General features: G+C 42.6%; 1 protein-coding gene across 1 annotated transcript in view; it reads right to left on the bottom strand.

Moving 5' to 3' along the window:
* The window catches only part of VPS13B (vacuolar protein sorting 13 homolog B), a 359,343-nt gene that overhangs the window by 6,491 nt on the left and 330,512 nt on the right, over positions 1-22,340 (bottom strand). The window contains exons 50-59 of the mRNA XM_053466785.1: positions 20,588-20,776; positions 18,824-18,970; positions 18,020-18,303; positions 17,328-17,455; positions 16,837-17,033; positions 16,382-16,500; positions 14,051-14,871; positions 8,402-8,578; positions 5,393-5,563; positions 391-567 (exon numbers count right to left, since the gene is read on the bottom strand). Coding sequence (XP_053322760.1) covers positions 391-567; positions 5,393-5,563; positions 8,402-8,578; positions 14,051-14,871; positions 16,382-16,500; positions 16,837-17,033; positions 17,328-17,455; positions 18,020-18,303; positions 18,824-18,970; positions 20,588-20,776 — 2,410 coding nt within the window. The remainder of the gene's footprint in view (positions 1-390; positions 568-5,392; positions 5,564-8,401; positions 8,579-14,050; positions 14,872-16,381; positions 16,501-16,836; positions 17,034-17,327; positions 17,456-18,019; positions 18,304-18,823; positions 18,971-20,587; positions 20,777-22,340) is intronic.

Genomic DNA, 22,340 nt, shown 5'->3' with positions numbered 1-22,340 from the left:
TGACCCCGCTCTGTGACTTTACGTCGTCTTCCACTTCATGGCCGAGTTCCTAAATGCTTCCACTTTCCAATAATACCGCTTACAGCTGGCCTCGGAATATCTCGCAGGGATGAAATTCCACAAACTGATTTATTGTAAAGATGGCATCCGATCCCAGTACCACGCTTCAATTCACTGAGCTCTTCAGAACAACCCGCTTTTTCCACAAATGTTTGTAAATACAGACTGTATGGCCAGGTGCCTGATTTTATACACCTGTGGCAATGGGTCTAAAAACCACCCGACTTCCATAATGAATAGATGAGTCCCAATGTCCATATAGTGTATCTAAAAAGGCAAAGGAAACCTAGAACCCTCCATATTACACATGATGTATTTCTGAGGACTTACCATATCCGGTCTGTGACACCAGCTCTGCCGCTCCTCCGATTGGCTTGGTAAAGACGCCAACAATCCCTTTTCCCACGCCAGAGATAACTCCCTTGGCTCTGTGCCCAGCTGATGTCTGGGTCTCTGATGTCCTCTGGAAATTCTGCATTGGCTGATCCACAATGCCAGCTATTGCACCTGAAATAACAACCATAAGTCAAAACCGTTACTATCGATAAGAGAGAGTAAACGCAAGCCAAGGGGGGACATTTACATCTGGAATGGAGTTGAGTTTGGACGATGCACCTTCCGCTCTGCATTTATCAATGATCTCAGTGATACTTTGCTCGTCATATTTCCAGCCATGGGCCAGCATTCCAGAGTCTATGAGATGTCTCCAGTATCACCCAACCGGCCTCGCTTCCATTCGCTGTTCTCGAAGACCTCGGCGTAACTCGGCCGGGCTGATGATGTATGGATTTTTCTAAACATAGTTTGGACACCATCCTGGAATTAATTTTTTTCATCATCTTGCAAACTAAACTTAAAAGCAAATTTTGGCTTTGGCCAACATATATGATATATAAATATCGTTTTTTTGGCTTTGTTGTTGAAAAAGTAATACAGCCTGTGAAATCTGATGCTTTCAGTAAGGTACTGAAACACTTAATTCCGCTGGAGCGAAACAATACAGTATTACGTTTATCAGGGGACAGAGCGGTTTCTTACAGTTTTACGATATTGCCTTTTTTTCTTTTCAATTTCATGTCTTTAGATATTTGGACTCCAGAGATATAAAAAGGCTTTTGTGAAAGAAGGTGACATTCAAAAACCTGTCACTGCTAGAGCCCTACCCTCTATCTCCAATAACACAAAATACTTCTCCTTCGGCATCACGGGTTCTAGACATCAATTGGGAATCCTCTGCTTTTTATTTGTTTTGGAGGAAAATGATTGCAGTGAGCAGGACTCCATAAAAACGGCTGGAACGGAGAGTTTTCTCATGACCTCTACTCCGAAGTCACTCATCAGTGCATCTTTTTGATGGCCGTGGAGTCTTGGTAATGCTATTACATGCTGCATGGTCCCCGGCGCTGAAGATGGAATATTGTGTTTGGAATTAGCAGGTAACACCAGGACACGGCGGGATTTGCAGAAGCAGAGGATGACTTGGAACGTGATCCACTTTCTTATTATTAAACCTCAGCTTTTAAGGAGAAGTTTGTCGTAACAGATTTTGCTATAACTAAAACATATACTACCAACATGTCAGGTGCCCTATGCTGGGGGTGTGCTAAGAGATGGGAGGGGCGGGGTCAGCCCCAGAAGTAGGACTGTCAAGCAAAAACAAGGACTGTTGGGAAGTATGCAAACACTTTGCAGTTTTTTGTATTTGGAAATGTTATTACATGGAATATATCTCTCGAAATGTGGCATAACTAGCATTATTTACTCCATCTCCCATTCCGAAGTTTCTTCCTTCTTTATCCACGCCCTTACAATGGCTGTCTGAACAAACAATCAACAATCCACAACAGTAAAGTACGATGGCTGCTCCTCGTAGTGTACAGATAAAGTGTTTATATGTAAATATCTGCATATCGGAGAGTGAATGATATGTTCTTGTCCCATTCTGAGACTTGGACCACATTGTGTTTGTTTCGCTCACAAACTTCAAGCCATCAGCCGCATGTAACTTGGTATGAACAGAGCATTTATTTTCCCGATGAGTTGGCCCAGTTATACGGATGACTAACTTTATTGGAAAGCTATAAATCTTTTATATGGCACACGTTAATGGGCTATGAAGGCTGAATGTTGTATTAAAGAAACATGCGCTGTGTGCTTGTCATAAACAAAAGTAATAAGAAAAAATACTTTATTGGCTAAAATATTCCAAAAACTAAAAAAGAAAAAAATTGCTAATGCCAAGCAGGGCCAAGGTCCATATCCATGCTTTTGGGACCAATAAAGGCTGATCAAAGCAAAGCACATACATGATCGCATGCGGTGGTGGATTATCCATTAGGCACATGCCTATGGTCCCCTATAATAATGGCTAATCTGACACTAATCTGCGCTCTGCACACTACTTTAACCCAGAGAGCAGAAGAGGAGCCACATGCAGGGTCTTAATCCGACTTGGATCATGTGACTCGGATCACGTGACTCGGATGGCCATCCATGCACATTGGGAAATCATACAATAAAGTGCAGGGCAGTGTTATGAGTGTTATTAATGTTATGAGTGTTATTAGTGTTATTAATGTTATTAGTGTTATGAGTGTTATTAGTGTTATGAATGTTATTAGTGTTACGAGTGTTATTGTCTGGTTACACTTCTTACTGGCTATATGGAGATTTTGCTTTTTAAACCTCACAGCCTCTCATTCCTATTCACTATGCTATTCATGTATATTTAAACGGAACTGTCACATTATCATTCGTTTATCATTCATATAATGGCCCGTTACTTTGTGCCGCGAGCGCCGTCTTATTTTGTACGAGTGTCTCATCCTAAAACACTGTAACAGCTTTCTATATAACTGCATAGATGATACTAATCTCTAAAGCCAATACACGGGCAGTCTGATAGAAGAGGGCAGATAGAGCCCAGGGCACGTCACGGATTCCTGCGCATGCTGTCTGCACTGAGGCATCATGGGAAATTTAGACAATTTAAAATAATGATAAGCGATAAAAGGTTTTTAAATGTGGGAGGGGTTGGCAGAATATACAATGCATTTCCAAAAGTAATAGCATGAAAATGTAAAGGGAGCACACATTAAAGTGCATATGACGGCTGGCAAGGATTTTACTTTGCACTGATATTTCTTGATCTTGAGGTCGAGGCAGTCTAGGATAGATAGTATGATTAAAATGGTTTGTAAATGTACTTCCAGTTATATATACTTGAATATCATAATTCAAATATTACGCTTTCAAGAGACAAACCAACGCAATGCAGCATCGGATGATCGGCGCGAGGGTTAGGTGATAACATGCTGTTCATTTACCCTGTGGCTCCGTATAACTCCTCCAGCAGCCCCGATCAGAATTTACTGAGATTACCGAAGGGCGATCCCCACATCATGGAACGCTAGAATGCAAATCACTTCCAGCTATTCTGGCTCAACTTGTAACATTTTCTCCGCTTCCTCCGGGGACCTTTTTGAGGCTTGTGGTTGCAATTTTAGGACCATGTACTAGAGATTATGAAAGTCTACAAATCCTTGCAGAGCCATCTCCCTCCCAACCTCTTGCAAGGAATGTCTATGGTTACTTTGATCTACCATCTCGTACTTTAGGAACGTTCAACGAAGCTTGTGAAAAACCACAAGTCTAAACACCATTTTTCGGTCACATGCAAACAATGACGCATGTTCTTGGGTACAAACATCCGTGTCCCGATTCAAAGTGCGGTGACAGAATACACTAGACACAGGTGTTTTCAATTGAAACACATGTTTTACAATGTTGATGTATTGATGAATGCATGTCCATCGTTTAGATCCCAGGCCATAGATAGATTGAAAGCATGTATGGGTATGGATGGAATGGGATGTGCCAGCAGCCATACCCAGTCACTTCTTAAAGCTCCTTATGGCAAAGAATGGCTTGAGAATATCTTGTCGGGTTTAAGGCATGTGAAGTATAATGTGAGATGCCAACACAACGAGTTTACGTTAGGATTCAAGCCATCTGCCCATGAAGGTGATATAAATATAATATGAACAGTAAATGATAATAGTGTGAGTTGAATGCTCAGATACACGATGCCACTACTATCTTAAAAAAGAAAAGAGTAGCAATAAAAACGTATGTATATAACCTTTCAGCGGTAAGGAACATACAGTGATTAGGATTCCCGGTAGTTAAACCTTCTGGCAAATATAACGCAGGAATATGTTTGTGACGGGCACGCTGGCTGTCAGCAGAAAGATATAACCGTGTGAATGTTTACAGCATGGCTCGCTGCGGACCAAACCTTAGGAAATGAAGAATCCTCGGCACAGATATCAGGGATGCTTAGTTTTGTTTGAAAACTACTTGAGCAGAACTCAAAAGTCATGTGAACATAGCAGAGAATCGTCATTTAGTAAGGAGCTCCAGTTCAGAGTATACCTAGAACAACCTAGCAAGGAGAGAGGTGTCCCGTATTATATATAATATATCTATATATATTATTCATGTGATAGGATCATTTAAATACTTAAAGGGATTTAAGGAATACAGGAGGGAAGATGATTTCAGAGGAGAGCTGTTAACACAAGGTGCCATCGCCTAATGCTGGAGTGCCGGAGATATAGGTGTAATGTAAGGGGCAGATAAATGCAACAGCCTCACATCAGATGTAGTAGAGCCCATACAATAATCATTTATAGATGAATGGGATGGACATAAAGTTATCCTAAGTCAAAGACAAGGCCAGGGTCTGAGTCTCTACATCAGCAAACATGGGCAGACTAGATGGGTTTTGACATGAAACTAGCGCTGGAGTACTGCTTTAGCATTTAGGGCATAACCTGCTGTTCCAACTTTATCTTTTCTAAATGCTGGTGCAAGAATCAAGAGGCATAAGGACTACTTCACAAGGCCTAATTCAACGTTGTGTAAATCCTATAGCAAGTAGCAATGTATAGTCCAGGGGTGTCCAACCTGCGGCCCTCCAGCTGCTGCAGGACTACGTCTCCCATACTCCTCAGCCAGCATTTTAGCTGAAAGAGCATTATGGTAGATGTAGTCCTACAGCAGCTGGAGGGCGCAGGTTGGACACCTCTGTTATAGTCGTTAAATGTATTCAATATACAAACATCTTTAACACCCCAACAGAAATATCATCACATGACAAAGTTCTAATAGCCTGTTCATTACAGTAACTTTTTCATTTTTCACTTTAATATTGCATTTATGAGTTTTTGCTCAATAATGCCACAGAATGAAACAGCTAGGACTATTGTAAGCAGGCCAGCCGGAGATCTATCGTACTAATGATGGAAAAGAAAGGTTCAGGTTGGATTACCTAGCAAGCTTATGCCCAGGCGGGACAATCCCTGTTTTAATCCTTCTCCCAGGTTGTCTGGCAGCTGCCTCCTCCACTCCTCTTGTCTGTTGTAATGTTCTTCATCCAGAGACAGTCTGTCCATGTTGCGTGCCAGGCTTGTGGCGAGGTTAGTGAGAGATGTGAGCGTACCTGTAGAAAATGAGGACATTGGGGATGAAGTATTTAATCCCGCATGTTACTAATGCCAAGGGATGCCTCATTCATAAGTCATCCAAGGCAGGTAACAAGGAAGAAGATGGATGCTTAGCATTATCCACGAAAAGTCATTTTTCTGTTTATTATAAATCTCACATCAGGAATAAAACAAGAACAAACCCCTGTTCTGTGTAAAAAATCTCAGGTTTCCATCGTTACAAGACGATAATCCTAGCGTATCATAAGGAGCCTTAAGGTAATTTTAACAAGAGATTTAAAGACTTTGTCAAAATTGGTGCCACAAAAAAACAATGATTTTGTTTCTTGAAGTAAGAGAGATAATTTTTTAAACATGTATAAAAGAAATGCAGGTGCCTCTTATTGTCATGTAGAAAGCGGTTACATATTCAAGGTACTGTATATTTTTAGATTGTAACTTTTTGCTTCTGTAAATCGAATTTGTTTTGTGATGACCTTCTTGTTATGTCCTGTTGTCCTCTGGCACTGATCATGAAGTTGGCACGCAGTGACCGCATCCTCCCACTAGATGTCACTGTTGGCGAGTTGGAAGCGGAGTGTCGGGGACTGCATGTCGATGTTGTAGGAATTGGGTTTCTAATCATTTGCAGAAATACTGAATATTCCGAACATTTATCTGCATTTATCACGTGCAGTAAGCTCTACAGCCAGCATCGCATTACTCCTGAGGGGGTTTGTGAGGCAGACTACTTTTTAAAGGTTTCCCACACAGAAGATGTATATAAAGGAAAGAATATACTGTGGTTGTGTTATACTCCAGCGAGCTAAAAATACTGGCTGTCTTAATAAAGCAGCTCCGTGTAACTCTCCTGCTATGTGGGGCTTGTATCGATACACTGCATGACCACACAGACCACAAGGTTTCAGCAGATAAGATTTTATTTTTATAAAGTTATACCCTCGGAGGGACAGGGAAAAGACCCGATTTGGCATGTGCTTGTATCAGTTACAATTTAATAAACGCCCCAGCCAGGGGCTAATTTTTGACAGTGGAGTGGTTTAGATTAAGAAAAATGCCCAATGGAGAAATTACTTTAACATAACCATTTACTTAGCAGGTTCCTATTAATCGGTGATACGCCAATTGGTCACAAGCCGAAATTCTATAAAGCACACTAGGTCCTGCCCAGGCTGCACCTATATATTATATATATTATATATATATTTACGTCAACGATCAACTCAACGAATGGTTCCTGTCAACTAAAACCAGGAGACAAAAACAGGGCTCGGGGATATTAGTCAAATGATTTTCTGGGACTTGTAGCTAAAGATGTGGCGGCCAGGGCAGGGTTATGTGCTTCCCTTGGCACAACAAGCACATTCATGTTCTAATAAATGAGATTAATTTTGTGTGACAGATACAAATTGTTCAAAAGTGAAACATGAAAAATGGGCTGGACTGGGTGGAGTTAATATCTAGCCACACCCATTTGGCATGCAACATCACTAATAATATCTTATCATCCCTGACCGTGGCCGTGTATGGGGTATGTAGACCTGACCGTGTATGGAGTATGTAGACCTGACCGTGTATAGGGTATGTAGACCTGACCGTGGCCGTGTATAGGGTATGTAGACCTGACTGTGTATAGGGTATGTAGACCTGACTGTGGCCATGTATAGGGTATGTAGACCTGACCGTGGCCATGTATAGGATATGTAGACCTGACCGTGGCCATGTATAGGGTATGTAGACCTGACCGTGGCCATGTATAGGGTATGTAGACCTGACTGTGTATAGGGTATGTAGACCTGACCGTGGCCGTGTATAGGGTATGTAGACCTGACTGTGTATAGGGTATGTAGACCTGACCGTGCCCGTGTATAGGGTATGTAGACCTGACCGTGGCCATGTATAGGGTATGTAGACCTGACTGTGTATAGGGTATGTAGACCTGACCATGGCCGTTTATGGGGTATGTAGACCTGACTGTGTATGCCTTGAGTTGTATCTGATGAGTTTGTGTGTCTGGGTCTGGGTATGTTAGCATGTGTGTCTATTTATGTTAGTGTGTGTGTGGGTATGTTAGTGTTTGTGTTGTGTGTGTGGGTATGTTAGTACTCCTGGATGTGTGTGAGTGTTGAGTGACTGTGTGTGTGTGTGTCTGGGTCTTTGTGTTAGTGTGAGTGCCCCACCCAAGGCCAGGCTCTGGATCCGCCCCCATCAGTGGGTACGGGAGGGGTCGGTCCGGGCTGTGGCCGTGTACGGGAGGGGTCGGCCCGGGCTGTGGCCGTGTACGGGAGGGGTCGGCCCGGGCTGTGGCCGTGTACGGGAGGGGTCGGCCCGGGCTGTGACCGTGTACGGGAGGGGTCGGCCCGGGCTGTGACCGTGTACGGGAGGGGTCGGCCCGGGCTGTGACCGTGTACGGGAGGGGTCGGCCCGGGCTGTTGCCGTGTACGGGAGGGGTCGGCCCGGGCTGTGGCCGTGTACGGGAGGGGTCGGCCCGGGCTGTGGCCGTGTACGGGAGGGGTCAGCCCGGGCTGTGGCCGTGTACGGGAGGGGTCAGCCCGGGCTTTGGCTGTGCCACTAAAGGCATTCAGTGGGAAAAAGAAAAAAAAAACTCAAGCTTCTTCATACCATGGAAGATGGCAAACAAGAAGTTAAAGCTGCCAAGAACCCTGCCAAAAAAAATCTGCTTGCACTAAAATGTATTTACTAAGCCAGATGTTGTGTATAACGAGTGGCCAACCCACATGAGCTTCTTGGTTGTCACTGCATCTTTGGGTTTGCTGTTTTAGGGAAACCAGTCCCTGCTATATAAAGGCAATGTTTTTAAGGCTCTTACATACCTTTGGAGATGTGTTTTACGAAAGATGTGGTGCCTCTAGAGACCCCACTAACAAAAGCTCCAGGGCCACGAGTGAGTCCTTCATACGGGAGCCTGAAGAAGTCAGCAATTCCATTCCCGATGCTTCTCACAAGACTTGCCGGACTTCCAAGTATTTCCAGAGATCCAACCACCCAGCCTGGGGAGAACACAATCCGTGTAGTTTAGTGTGAGAAAAAACACAAAGCGTATCAGTTTTCAGTCTGACAGCTAATACACATACCTGTAATAACTCAAAGGAGATTCACTGAGGGGGTGTCAGGCTTTAACAAAGACCATCAAACCCACAGCAAATAGCCCTAAAGTACAGCTTAATCGTTAATACAAACCGTGGCCAGTAAGCCAGAGACACCCAATTCTGTGCCAGGAATCGCCCGAGCACTTAGAACAATATTCCACAAGTGCTGGAGATAAAAGGCTAATTTGAGTGGAGCTTTTTAAAAACAATTCACGATGCCAGCATGGCATTTCTTGTGGAATGGGCTGCAGTTTGGGTCTGTAGATTACCGACTTTTCTAAGGATTCTGTTCAGTTCCAGAAATATCTGCCAAAGATCCTACGTTCCTGGCCAGCGTGTGACCTCAAGCACCACTTAGCTCGGCAATGTGAGTCTGCCGCCTTTGCCCCGTGCAGACAGAAAGGCTTGTTCTGTATCTTTAGAGGTTTGTTTTTTTTTGTCAGAAAACATGTTAACCCTTCAAAAGAGATGAGTGCGTCTTCCTACACAACGAGAAGAGCCCACGATTCCAGGGTGTCTAACGCTAAAGGGCACTGTTACCCCAAACTCCTTATCGTGTGAAAGAGTCCCTACGGCTCTGTGAAATATAACGGCAACATAAAAACCAAACAATAATAATAGTCCCACAAGGGACTTATCTCTCAAGATTTTTTTATACTGGTATACATTTGATCTGTGGATGCCCACCGTCTGTTCACATAAAATCGCACTTTTTCTTTTTTTAAATGAATTAGAAATTAAACTCGGTGAGTCACTTTTACCGTCTATCCTGATTAACCACGTCAGATCATTTTTGCTTTACTGAAAGGCTGGTTGATAAGGGGAACAGTCCCCCAGCAGAAGTGGTAGATGGTTACAGTGAAGTGATTTAAATTAATGGATAGGCAAACCAACAAATTCAATTTCCATTGAATACCCTGCAAGATACACATTTTATTGGTGTGTTTCGAGGGTGGTGGTGTTTGGGATGAGAAGTAGATGGGTGCAGATGGATGGTTTCTGTTGGCCATTTGAGATGATGGGGGGGGGTATCACGAAATGGCAACGAGCCTTTACGCTAACAATGCCAACTATGGATCAAGCTATGCGGGTACGTCCTCACATTACACAGCCCCAGTCCCGTAAGAGCATATATCCATTTGCCCCTAGATGCTGACCTCGCTCTGTGTTCTACCCCTTACTGAGAGTGTGTGACAGCTCATCAGAGTATACTATCAGCGGGGAATGCATAACACATCATATCCCCCCTTCCCAAATCCAAAACTACATTTCGGACATTTACCAGAGCACTCGAAAGCAAAACAAGGTCCTTGTAATGTTGGTATTGCTCGCACTCAGGGGTGGTGGGAATTTACCCTTTGTGCAAAGTACTAATTCCGCTGCACTTTATCTAACAGCTGCCCTTAGAACATCTCCCCTTCACACCCTCATATCACACGCTTTATATAAATGTAAAAGAAAAGATAAACCCGGCGTGGCTTCTCTGATTAAATCTGTGAGTAAATTCACTAGTGAGTGCAGAAAATACCCCACCGGCCATCTAAAGAGATCTGAACGTGAAACAGACTGCATGTCCACTGTTGCCGGTTCATTTTAGGTGTCTATGGATGTGAAGTAAGGAGGGTTTATTTAATCTTTAAAAAATGGCCAGTGTCACCTACCCCCCAAAACCTGAAATGGCAAAGAATGCGTCTGCTTTGTGGGAAGTGGTTAGAGGTCATTTAAACACATTGACTGCCATTATTGTGACTTTTAGGCATGTAGAGCACTATGACTTCGTCAAAAGAGGGACTGGCCCGTCTGAAGAGGCTCACTAGGGAGGTATGATAACATGCTCCAATAACTAAACATTTCTGAGCAAATAATCAATATTCAATTCCCAAAAGAATTTATAAAATCGTAAAACGGGGTTATCTGCGATTCACACTTATGTGATTGTGACGTTAGGATTAGCACTCTTCATACGGGTAGAACGCCGAGGTATTATTTGACGTAACAATTACCGTGACGGTTAGGATTTTCTGATTACTAGGATTAGGATTATCTGTAATATAAAACCTACCACTAACACCTTTAGTCTATCTTCCCTATAACCCATATGCCAAATATCATTTTCCTCTCCACGCAGCCCAAAAAGTGCATGCCACTCACAGCCCCTTCAATTCAGCAAGAACTCAAAGGGCATCGCAAGCAGAGGCATTAAAGGGTTAAGTGCTAGTGGAAAAAGGCTGATTTGAGTGAGAAGCCTCATTGCCAAATAACTGTTTTACTTCATCTCCATTTGTGTAAAGCAGTGACATCCTCCCGCTGATTAGTTCCTCGCTCCGAGTGTTTGCTGAGGATTGCTTTTGGCGAGGGTCACCTTAGGATGGATAAAAGCTCACGGCCAGTGGATGTGAAACTGGAACGTATCCGGAATCCAGCGAGGAGTGTGCGAGAGGCACACATACACAGCTAATTATCCTCCCAAAAACAAAAAGGCAGCGGTAAACGCTGTAAAGGAGGAATGTTCCTGTATCTGCTTTAGCGTTTTATTCGGGGTCCTCATTAGAAAGCTGGCATAAGTACATGTCTGTTTTGTCTCAGCTGCACTAACAATTCTCATGTTCTGCGATGTTCTATTGCGGTCTCTCTTTTTTTTTTTTGAAAAAGCATGTGAAACCATTATATGCGATGATCTAAGTACAAAAAAATATGTTAATATCATGTTGGTTTTATTCATACCCAAAAGTATTTATTTGTTACAAATTGCCTTTAGGATTATTACGTTAGAAAAAAAAAGTTCTGGCCACAAAACTTTGTGAGAAACCTCATATATTCAAGCATCCCAGGGACCAAGTAGCTGTCATGGATGTAACATTATAGGTCAAAGGATCTGGATTAAACACCATTAGATGGACTACGAACGTGGACCAGTGACAAACACGCAGCTGCCTTTAGCTATTTAACAAATGCGGCCAAAATAACTCAAAATGTTGTGCGTTTGTTGGGTTGTTTGGTCACATTTGTTAAATAGCGGAAGGCAGCTGTGTTCTTGTCACTTTTCTTAAGCACCTTATAGGTGATGGATAGCCAGTGGCCATCTGGCTGTGAAGACTACAGTTCCCATAATGCTTTGCACCATGGGGTCAGCAATGCACAGTAGCTGTTAGTGTTGCTCTCTGTTACACAACAGTGATAGATAAGGTTCCGTTTTGTCACTTTTATGATTCACACCAGGTTATGTTCCCCTATGATGCATCCCAGACTTCTGTATAACGCCCCGCATGTAGCACTTGCCCATTCTCTCTAAATATGGCTCAGAGAGGTCTATTCACTAAAGGGAGAGTTGACATAAGAGTTTGTGGGGGCTGTAAGGTTGGGGGAGATGGATGAGTCCAGTATGCAGGAAAACACAGAGATGAGAGGCAAGCAGGGTCAGGTAAACTAAATGCAGCGTAACCGGTACACGAAGCCGGGGTCAGGTTCACAGAGATCAGCGTAGTCAAAATCAGATGCCAGGGTCGGTACACAAAGATTGAAGGACAGCGTTTAGTAGCCAAGGTCGGGACAATAGAAGGCAGCAACATCGAAGGAATAGCCAGGTTCGGTAACAGGAATCAAAAACAAACCAAGAATAAAAATATAACAATAGGAGCGCTGTACTCAGCAAAGTAACCGAGCACTGAGCTAAACGCAGTGTTGGGTTTTAAACTTGCCGCTCGGGAGATACCACGCCCCCGAGCGTGACGTCATCCAGGCGCTTCCCCCGCTGTCTCCATTCGGGGACGCATAAAGTTGGCTGAGGGCGCGCACCCCTAGAAGCAGTCACGCTGGATGCGGAGAGTGTAGGAGGCGTAACGCTGGATCCGGTACCTGCAACTAGCAGGTACTCAGGTACGCAAACCCTGACAAGGGGAGATATGTGACAGAATGACCGGTCATGCAGGGGCCCCAAGGTACTCAGAGATGGCTCCAGCCTGGCTATCAAACAAAGATAGCACAGGTAGGAACTCCATTGTGTAACTAATCCCATCAATAGGATTGCTGTCAGGGGATTAAAGGTTGGGTTGTCTACATGTACCTGTTTATCTATGGTAATTTATGTTAATGCAATTCTGTGGATATCTGAGTCTATGTTTTACAAGAATAAACTGTTCATTCCTGCTGTACTCAATTCAAGGTAGTTGTGTCTGCTTATTGGGTACACATAGCAGGGTTCCAAGGTGCGCATGCTGACTGGTGCTGGAAGTGATTTCGGGGACAACAGGAGGATACATCCGGGTGATCTCTGGGAGTTACTACAGCTTTCTTGGTGAACCCGTTACAATGAGAAAAGGCAAAAAGAAAAGAAGCACAGAAGAGGAAAAGGAGACAGGGACACGCAAGTGGTCGGCGAATGAATGAGAGAGTGAGTGAGAGAGAGTAATGAGAGTGTGTGTGAGATAACAATGAAAGCAAAAAGAGTGGTTTTGATTTTTCCCCATTAAGTCTTTTCTATTTTACTTTCATTAAGATCCAAAGTTTCCAGGGACGTCTTATGGTCAAGTTCGTCCTATTATCGAGCAAATATGGTAATTCCATGATCTAAGTCAAACTCTGTATATCACATTTTTGGTAATGTTAATGTCCAAAAACCTTTACTTTCGCAGCACTACACAAGGCAGAGGAAATGTTACAGCCAGTAGTGAGCTGCCAGGCTTAATTAAACCTCAGCGCTGCAGTGACGTGTGTGAAAATCAAGGTTTAACATTAATTCGAGCAATGACCCTTAACAAGGTCCATCACGACAGCGCTAAGCATAATACCTTGCTAATTAAGGACATTTCTTCACTACTGATCTCCGGGCACTGCACGCTTGTCAGGTCAGCTACAGTCACAGAATGCCTTGGTATTTCGCACCAGTCTCTAATGCTTGTGTGTGCGAAGATTAGACTTGTGTCTTTAGCATTTACCGGAGAGATGAAAGGAGATTTATATGTGCCAATGAACATGGTTTAGCATCAGGTGACGGTTATGTTCTTGCAAGCACATAAAGTAAACCACCCTTTTAGATCAACCTTTTCAGAGTCAGAGGTTAAAGAATAATGGAATAATTTACATTTTACATCCCTTAAAATAATAAGCCCACGAACGTCGGGAACGCAGAGGCGTCTCTATATAGTTTTTGAAGTGAAACTTTTCAGATACATTTCCATACAGCTTTGTTTGAAGAAGAACGGGCAAAAATAAGGCAGAACTAGAAAACCCATCTCTACCATTTCAACGTTGTGCTCGTTCCCACATCTTCCCACAATACCTCATGAAAACTATATAAATCCAAAGCACAATCCAAATTAAAAACGGTGATTTTTGTAGGACATGCGTAGCGAGTAACATATTCCAGAAACTCACCTGCTCGAAAGAGGGCACCAGCAGCATAATGCATGGCCAGGGCGTGTATAAGCTGCCTGGCAGTGGTGAAGATCGGTCCTCGTTCAAACACGGAGAAGGACAACGGAGTGTGATCTGAGGCAATGTAGAGTTTTAGAGAAGCGTGAATGCTAACCAAGAGGTTGACGGGCTGCACTGTTAGTTTCCTGAGCTTAATTGGACTGACGAGGGCAGATGCATAGTTTTGGACTTGTTCTGGCAATGTATAAGGGGTCTTAGCTTCAGCAATCTTCACCGTGCCCTCTAGTAGTTTTTCTGGAAGGTAAGTGTCAAACAGGGTCTTCACATAATAGACAAACGTATCTTCAACATAAAGTCGGGAAGGCTTTAGTTCAAAGCTTAGTTCATTCAGGTCATAGACATCTTGTTCTACAGATAAGGTGATGAAGAGTTTAAGAAAGGAACTTTCCTTGTAGTCTTCAAGTTCTTTTGTTGACACGTAAAGATTTGACTTTGGCCATTTAGCACTGTCACTTCTTTCTACTTGGCAAACCAGGACAGGGAAATGGAAATTGGACTTGTTGTACAGCTGATTATCCAGTTGTAAGTCTCCACAGTACACCTCCAAGCTGTAGAACAACGGCACGCCGCTTACAATATCAGACGGAAGTTCTCGACACGGCTGCCGGAGATAGCTGCTGACTGGAGCCATGTGAAGGTAGACGTTGTCTAATGTGAGGCGTAAAAGCTCTGAGGAAGTCTTGTAATTTGTAACATCATCTAAAATTCCAAGACTGAGCTGGGTGATGAAGAGTTTATACACAATCCTCTGGCTCTGCATCCTGTGGAAGAGGAAATAATACATCATTTTATTAATATGTACATGAGCTATGTGCCTTCAACTCAGCAGAAGAATGTAAATGCATCTATTTGGATAGTGATATGAACATCATATACCAGGGGTGTCCAACTTTTAGCCCTCCAGCTGCTGCAGGACTACATCTCCCATAATGCTCTTTCAGCTAAAGGGGATGGCTGAGGAGGATGGGAGATGTAGTCCTGCAGCTGAAGGGCCGCAGGTTGGACACCCCTGCTGTATACACACGAGAATCCTTCAACAACATTGTCACCTTGCCCAGCAAGGCTGTCCATATTGACATGTATTTTATTTTTTTGTTTCTCACCATAATACCTGGGAACCTCTCTGGGCTGACCTTTATAAGAGGCAGCAGGACGGTGGGACTGCTTGGCAGAACTCCCTGTGGACTCTTCTGTGGAAAACGAGACCTTCGGGAAATATGGACCTGTAAACTTATTAGATGGCCAATACCAGCAATTCAACACCTGTAGGACCACGGTTTTCATACTTGAATACAAATTTTGTAGTCCTACAGATGCTAAGATGTCCTGAAGCCATGATTCTCTGGCCACTGTATACTGTATGCTGAGATGTACTTATTTAGTTAAAATGAAAGATTCTACGCTGTCGCCCCAACTGACAACTAACACCGTCACAGTACGGTTGCTTTAGGCATGAATAGCTGCCCTTGCCTTAGCAAGAAAATGCCAAGTAAAGCACTGGCGATGAGTGATGTTTTCCAGTCGTCGGTTGGAATGGAATTAGCAGGACGCTTTAGAAATATAATGTGTACACAATTCACACTTGGAGGCCTCACGTCCTGAGTGTCATGGACAGGTGATACAAGAGTCTGACCTTGGTAATTACTGCTAATGTGGACTAAGCGGTCAAAGAACAGAGTGTACACACAAAAATAAAAAACGTCCACATGGATGTCTGATCTACGATTGATTATTGATTAGGATAAATTGTAATGTACTGCTCTAGATATCAAAAAAGAAGGGAAAAACATCTTGCCATCAGACTGGCAAACAGATCTACCCATCAGCAGCTTATATTGGTGGACCTCTGCTACCATGACTTATATCTTTCATCCTCTGTCCATGGTACTGAATGGAGCAGTGGGGTATGTGCAATTGGTGCAATTGGGGCTGTTTTAAGGCAAATGGTACAACTGCCAAAGGCTGAGATCATACCCAAGAGTCCCACAACTATCCAATCCAAAATCTTATATCCAATGAATGTCACAAGCAAAACATGAGAGAATGGAGTGTAAGCACACATCTCAGACATTATGACCTCTTTGTGGCGCAGCAGAAGTGTAACAGAACTTTTATGCACACATTCTGGTGTTCAATAAACACAAATATTTTATTAGACATATCTTTAACACTTCCCAGCGTTAGCAGCATATATTTAGGTAGCGCATCTGCTTGAAGCCCAGCTGGTTTTGGCTTATTTGCTGTTTTCAGGTTAAACAAGGTAATTCCTACCTGTTGAGGCTTGTTAGCACAGGGCCAGCTCTACCTTCTGGTGCAAGCGTGATGATCAAAGTGCCGCAGTGCTGAACAACATCCACGTACACATAGCCATAGCCGGTCAGAAACACAACCTAAAAACACAGCAGGTAACTGTTTAATACTTCAAGGATTCAGCAACTTATACACAGTGCAATTTATGTTTCTGTTAAACGGGGTATTATGTATTACAGACACATACCCACTGCAGATGTCTTAAGTCTCTCTTAGCTACATATCCCCAATGAAACCTGGAAGAGTAGAGCCGCTGAAATGTCACTAATAATACACGTCTATTCTGCCTGACAGCCCCAATGCGGCAATTTTAAACACTATAGTTTGACATCCTCGAGCATGTGAACACCGTGACTATAGAAAGCAGTCCCCCATGGATGGATGTACCAGGCTAACTTATGGGAAAGCGTTACTACCTGAGTGCCCAGGTTACTGATGTCTATCATGTCACTCCATTCGGCTGCGCTTTCATCCGACAATACTTTCAGAAAAATGCTCGGAAGTACATCTTTGGTTTTGCAGTCAGGAAAGCCCGCCAGCTGGTGATAAAGCTCGTAATGAACCGAACACTCGGCTGGAAGTTTCCTGCAATACACTGGAAATCGCGGAGTATCTGGAAAAATAATTCAGGAGAGTTTTGAACAGGACTGTAGCAGATATGGCATTCTGTATTGATCAGGCACACTCACTCATAGCATATATTATAGAGGTTTATCAGCACATACTTATGTAGTTGTGTGAGCACAAACTTTATTTACCTACATTCTGGGGTATCTATGTTTGTACCATTCTATGTCACCCACAACATTTTGGAAATCAGTGAATTACCAAAGGACTCGCATACTGTGTGGGCCAGAAGGTGCCGAGAGGTAGAGTGGTTGAGGATTAAAAAAAGGAGATTCTATACCTTTAATATTTTCCTTCAGCAGCAATGCAACCGTGCACCTGTTACGGATTATAATGCGAGGACTGGGATCTTCTGTGAGAGTTAGGTAAGTCACTCCAAGGTGCTCTTGGTAGGTCATCACTACAGCCCTTAAGAGAAAGAGAAGGTCAATATCAATATCATATTCATATAGAGAATACATAATAATTGTATATGAACTATAATATGCATGTTATTTTACTGTCAGTGGGGATTTTCAGTAGGGTCACAAATGTTCGGCAACCCAAGTTGTTCCTTAGGGACAACTTGGCAAGGGTTGCAGCGGATGGGGAGAACTTAAGCTAATTATGTGTCAATACATGGTTAATGGACCAGGTACAGGCGAGATCTCTGGTCTCCTCAACTGGCCCATTTACACCATGGAGGACTGTGTCGAGCAGTGCTGAGACAGTGAGCACTATGGTATGACATCATATCCCTATGCCCTGCAATGAGGATAGTGGCCGTGAAAGAATGGATACAAACATTAAATTGGTTTATCTTTATGTGATGCTTCCCTTTGCACGGTATTAATTTATGTTAATGTAATGTATAATATATCCTTCAGGTATACTCATTTTGGCAGGTATGTGGTTTCACCATTAATTGATTATTATTATTTTGGGGAGGAGGGTATAATGTTAGAGGGGTAACAGATGCTGGTATTGGCATACTTGGTGCATAAGTCGCTATCTCCATAGTCGGACACGGGCACCGCCACGCTCTGCCTTGGAAGGTCTTGACGTATCATGACAGGCTGGCTCCAACACTCAGCACTGCCAGCCCCAACACCCGGGCAGAGGCTCAGCAGGAGGTACTTCTGTAGGGGCGATGCTTCCGCAGTTGGGTGCACGGAGTCCGACACGAGGTCCCAGCATGGAACCGCGTTGGATTTCGCATTGGAATGTTCCCCGACCGGGCTGATAGTGAAAACAGTGCTATCTGGTACAGGCACATACTTTGGAAGGAAAAATAAATAAATAAAATGACAAAAATGATAAGCTTGATTAAAAGAAACAGATGATTCAGTCTGCAGAGGGTTGACTTATTATTATGAGCTGGACATATGAAGCCAAACATTGGATTGTTGAAGAACTGCCAGATTTCCAATACAGAGCACAAAGATATCATTTTTCCTTAGGCTTTAAACGTAGTTCACAGAAAGGTCTTGCTGTACAGCTTTTGACTAAGTAACAGGTGAAATACAATTATTTTCAAAAAATATTTGTGCTTATAGCATACTGTAGACAGATACATGCAGAAGACGACAAGCACGCATGTGGTATTGGTCAGATTCCACACAGCTGTTGAAAAGCCCCGCTCTAGTTAGTTGACCTGTGTCTCCCGTCACAGATAACGTATGAGCCGGACAACCATTACGTAGTCAAGCTTAACAAAAGTACTATTTTAGCCACAATTTACTGCTTTTCAGCCAATCAAAATAAGATGGGTCCTTCAAAGAAACGACCAAGTCCTACCTCCTCTTCTGATCGCTGCGGGAAGATGGACATCTGTGGACTGTAATAAATCTTCAGCGGAGTATTGTTGACAATTGATGTCTTGTCTTCAATCTGCAAAATCTGGATTCCGTTTCGAACCATGGATGTGATGCAAAACTGGCAGAGCTGAAAAACACACAGACGTCAAACGTGCAAGGCCTTGGAACATGCATCTTTTAAGACCCCATATTTGACAGTGGTGCTGTCTCCCTATCACTCAGTTATGTCCTTTAATCTGTAACTATGCATAGTGAAGGGTCAACCCTGGAGAGCTTGTTCTGCTCACCCTGCACAATAAAAGAAGTGAGATGATACCTTCTTCTAGTTATTTCATTGACGGCTTACATTGTTGCTCTACAATCTACCATTAGTACTAAGTGATGACGAAGGTCCAAAGTAATAACTAATCAAACATGGATCTATTTCCGCTGAAATGCAGTTTGATGTTCTCAGCATCCACCATTTTTTTATCTTTACCACTAGAAGCAGTGTGTTAGTGATGTGTCTATGATGGTAACGCAATAAAAGATCAAAACAGAATCTGGCCAATAGTCTCCGACTCTGATGGACATTCTCTACGTCTAACAATGTTGATGAATTTGCCACATCTGAATACTCTACCTGTGACCCTTAATCTAAAAGATGTAACCACAACATGACGATTGTAACTGTCATTTATTTGATTACTCCTGTGCGTAACTCAAGTTTTCCCTGTAACTGGGGATAGTTATGGAAAAATTATACTGCAGAGCGTGCGTTAAAGGGCCGCAAAGCTTTAAAATAATCTCAGTATACCTGAGATATTCCTTATATCCTCTAGCTATGTGACAGGGAGTGATTGTTGATTGCTCAGAGAAAGCAGCTTGTAACTTAAAAAGAAAATTCAGCTTTCCCATAGCTCTTGGAGTCTGTACGTTGTTACTTTTTACATAAAAGACTCTATTTTCCCTATTGCTGATATGGCTATATCCATTTTTCTTATAAAAATTCTTGGGGAATTGTGAAACAACTTTTGACCATATATACTTGCATTAGCGGCGCCGCTGGAATTAAAACCAGCAGCAATGTTCTGTTTTCCCCCTTTCCAGGATGTTCTACGCTTAGAAGAAATACATCTTTTATATCGAATTACTTATTTGGATGAAGTACACAGCCGCAATTTCAGACATACAAGAGAACAATCAGAGAAGAGGGTAATAAATGACACAAATTGACGGTTATGTTGCCGTGGCCAGGTCTAGTAACGGAGACGTCTGGAAAAGAGCTGGGAGGACTTTGAGAAAGTATGAGGAATTATATTTTCTGGATGTTTGGAAACAGAAGGAAGAAAAGGAATGGGATTAGACTCAAAAGAAAAGAACACTGCTCCAAAAGAACAGGTGTTTGTTCTACTCACTGAGGAGAAACGCCAAAGGGGAAATGAGATTAGGATATGCGCTCATAGATGCCTTCGTACCGCCACATATTAAGGGGTCTCTGAAAGGAGGTATCTGGGCTTTGTAACGACCGCTCTGTATACGTTCATAGCTATGGGGACCACTGCTATCTAAGGCGCTTAGTACCGACACTAATCTATGGCACTGCATCAGAGGAGGAAAGAGAAAGATCGGCTCTAATGTGAAAAAAAAATCTTTTTAAAAAGTTGTTAAAAGTTTGTTTTAAAACAAGATACAATAAAAATATAGGTTTCCTGATTAACTAGAAGATTTTAGTACATTAACAGCAAATATAGACTTTGCGGACCTTTTGATGTCCAGGGAATGCACCCAGTTTGATGCCGGCATCGACGGATCCTTCTTCATCCAAGGTCACTACTTCCCCATTATCCACGTCCTTCCATTTCGGCGACGTCATGTCATGGACCAGTCTGACCGCCACGGACTTGTGCACCGTGTTTGTGTTAGCCCAATAAATCCCTATTTGAAAGGCTTCCTAAAAACACAGACAAAAAAAACAACTTTTATTGAACGCTTCGGTCTCTCTCACCATATAATTACGATAAAGGAATTAGCATGCACCTCCCGTGACGGAAAGCTTTGCTGCAGATTATACATAACACGGCGTGTTTAAGTAGCACCTTGGAAAGAGATAATAGGTGTTTTGAGGAAAGGCACGTTATTCCATGGCTGTGTTCTTTCACATCTTACGCCTTCACAACCAAGGCTGTCAGTGAAATAGAGCAGGGCACCCAGAACTCTTTGGTAGGCATCATTTAGGCTACAATACCTACACTGAGCGCCGAAAATATTACGGGCCGCAGCTTCCTTCTAAAAGAAACAAATTCAACTGCTGAAGCATGTTGTCGAAATGTGATGAAAAACAGCTACTTGACAGGCAGATACAGAAAGCAGATACTTCGAGGGAGAAAAGTTCAAAGTGCCTGCAGTAACTCGCAAAATATACTGGAACCCCTATTCAGTAAGGACCTTGTTACGTGACCTCCAAGGACGCAGCCATGGTATTTTCCATGTCTATTTCGGTTCTTTCAAAACCTCGTGAGTGGGGTTAGATTAACTTCTTGTTTTCCAGAAGTGCCTACTTTCTGGAAATTCAGTTTATTATAAATAGGTTGTATCATACAGAAGCAAACATGCAATGTTTTTTTAATACTTGATTAAAATAATGGGTCTAAAACGTTCCTGAAATTATGAAATCATAACAGGGTTGGCTTCAAGATAACGTTATGGTAAAACAATAAATATTCTCAACTTTTTTATATTAGCCTTTAGAAGGGGTTAACAAAACTTTCTAGATTCATAAGATTAAGAAAAAAAACCAATGAAAGATAATAACGAGCGTTATTCCTATTAAGTGGATCATGTTTGCTCTCATACAAAGTGCACTGCGTGTATGACTAAATGTGTGCAATAAAACACGAAATAAATGGAAAATATCCTAAGGGCTCTTTATCCATTATGCTTAAAATTTCAGCCCCTGAAATATGTTTAAGTTTCTTCAACTTTGTATTTAGTACAAAGTTCCTGTATTGTTCTCCGCGTTGAGCCTTCATTGGCTTCAGAGGGGAATTCATTAGTTTCCTTAGTCTTCATTTTTCAAACAAATGTGTCCTTGGATGCTGCGGCCACAGCCTATGCTTTGCCCCAGACAGAAACAAAGTATATGGCCCCTATAGCTGCGGCAGTGGCCCTCGGGACGCATACTGTTGTGTTCTCCTATTGTGTCTGGACTTCCCTTCTTCCCAAAGAAAGAGACTGGGGGGCAAAGCAAACATGTCGCAATAATAGATACAACAGAATGTTATTATCTCCCCACCATATCTGCTGGTTTTCCCTTTTATAAAAATGTTGCTTTGAAATGTTTTGTATCATGTCGTCAATGGTTGTAATTTCTAGCAATCGATGAAGAAATCTTTTTTAATGTTAACTCCCTTATGGCGCTCTTTGTCCAGCGTTTATTCACTCTCTGCCATGTATTTGCAGTTTATGATCACTATAAAAATGAACACATTTGGTTTTTATCAGAAAAGGAGGGGCTG

The sequence above is a fragment of the Spea bombifrons genome, chromosome 5, assembly GCF_027358695.1.
Source record: "Spea bombifrons isolate aSpeBom1 chromosome 5, aSpeBom1.2.pri, whole genome shotgun sequence".
Taxonomy (NCBI): domain Eukaryota; kingdom Metazoa; phylum Chordata; class Amphibia; order Anura; family Pelobatidae; genus Spea; species Spea bombifrons.
The sequence above is the reverse complement of the archived record's forward strand: the minus strand, read 5'-3'. Positions and strand labels throughout refer to the sequence as shown.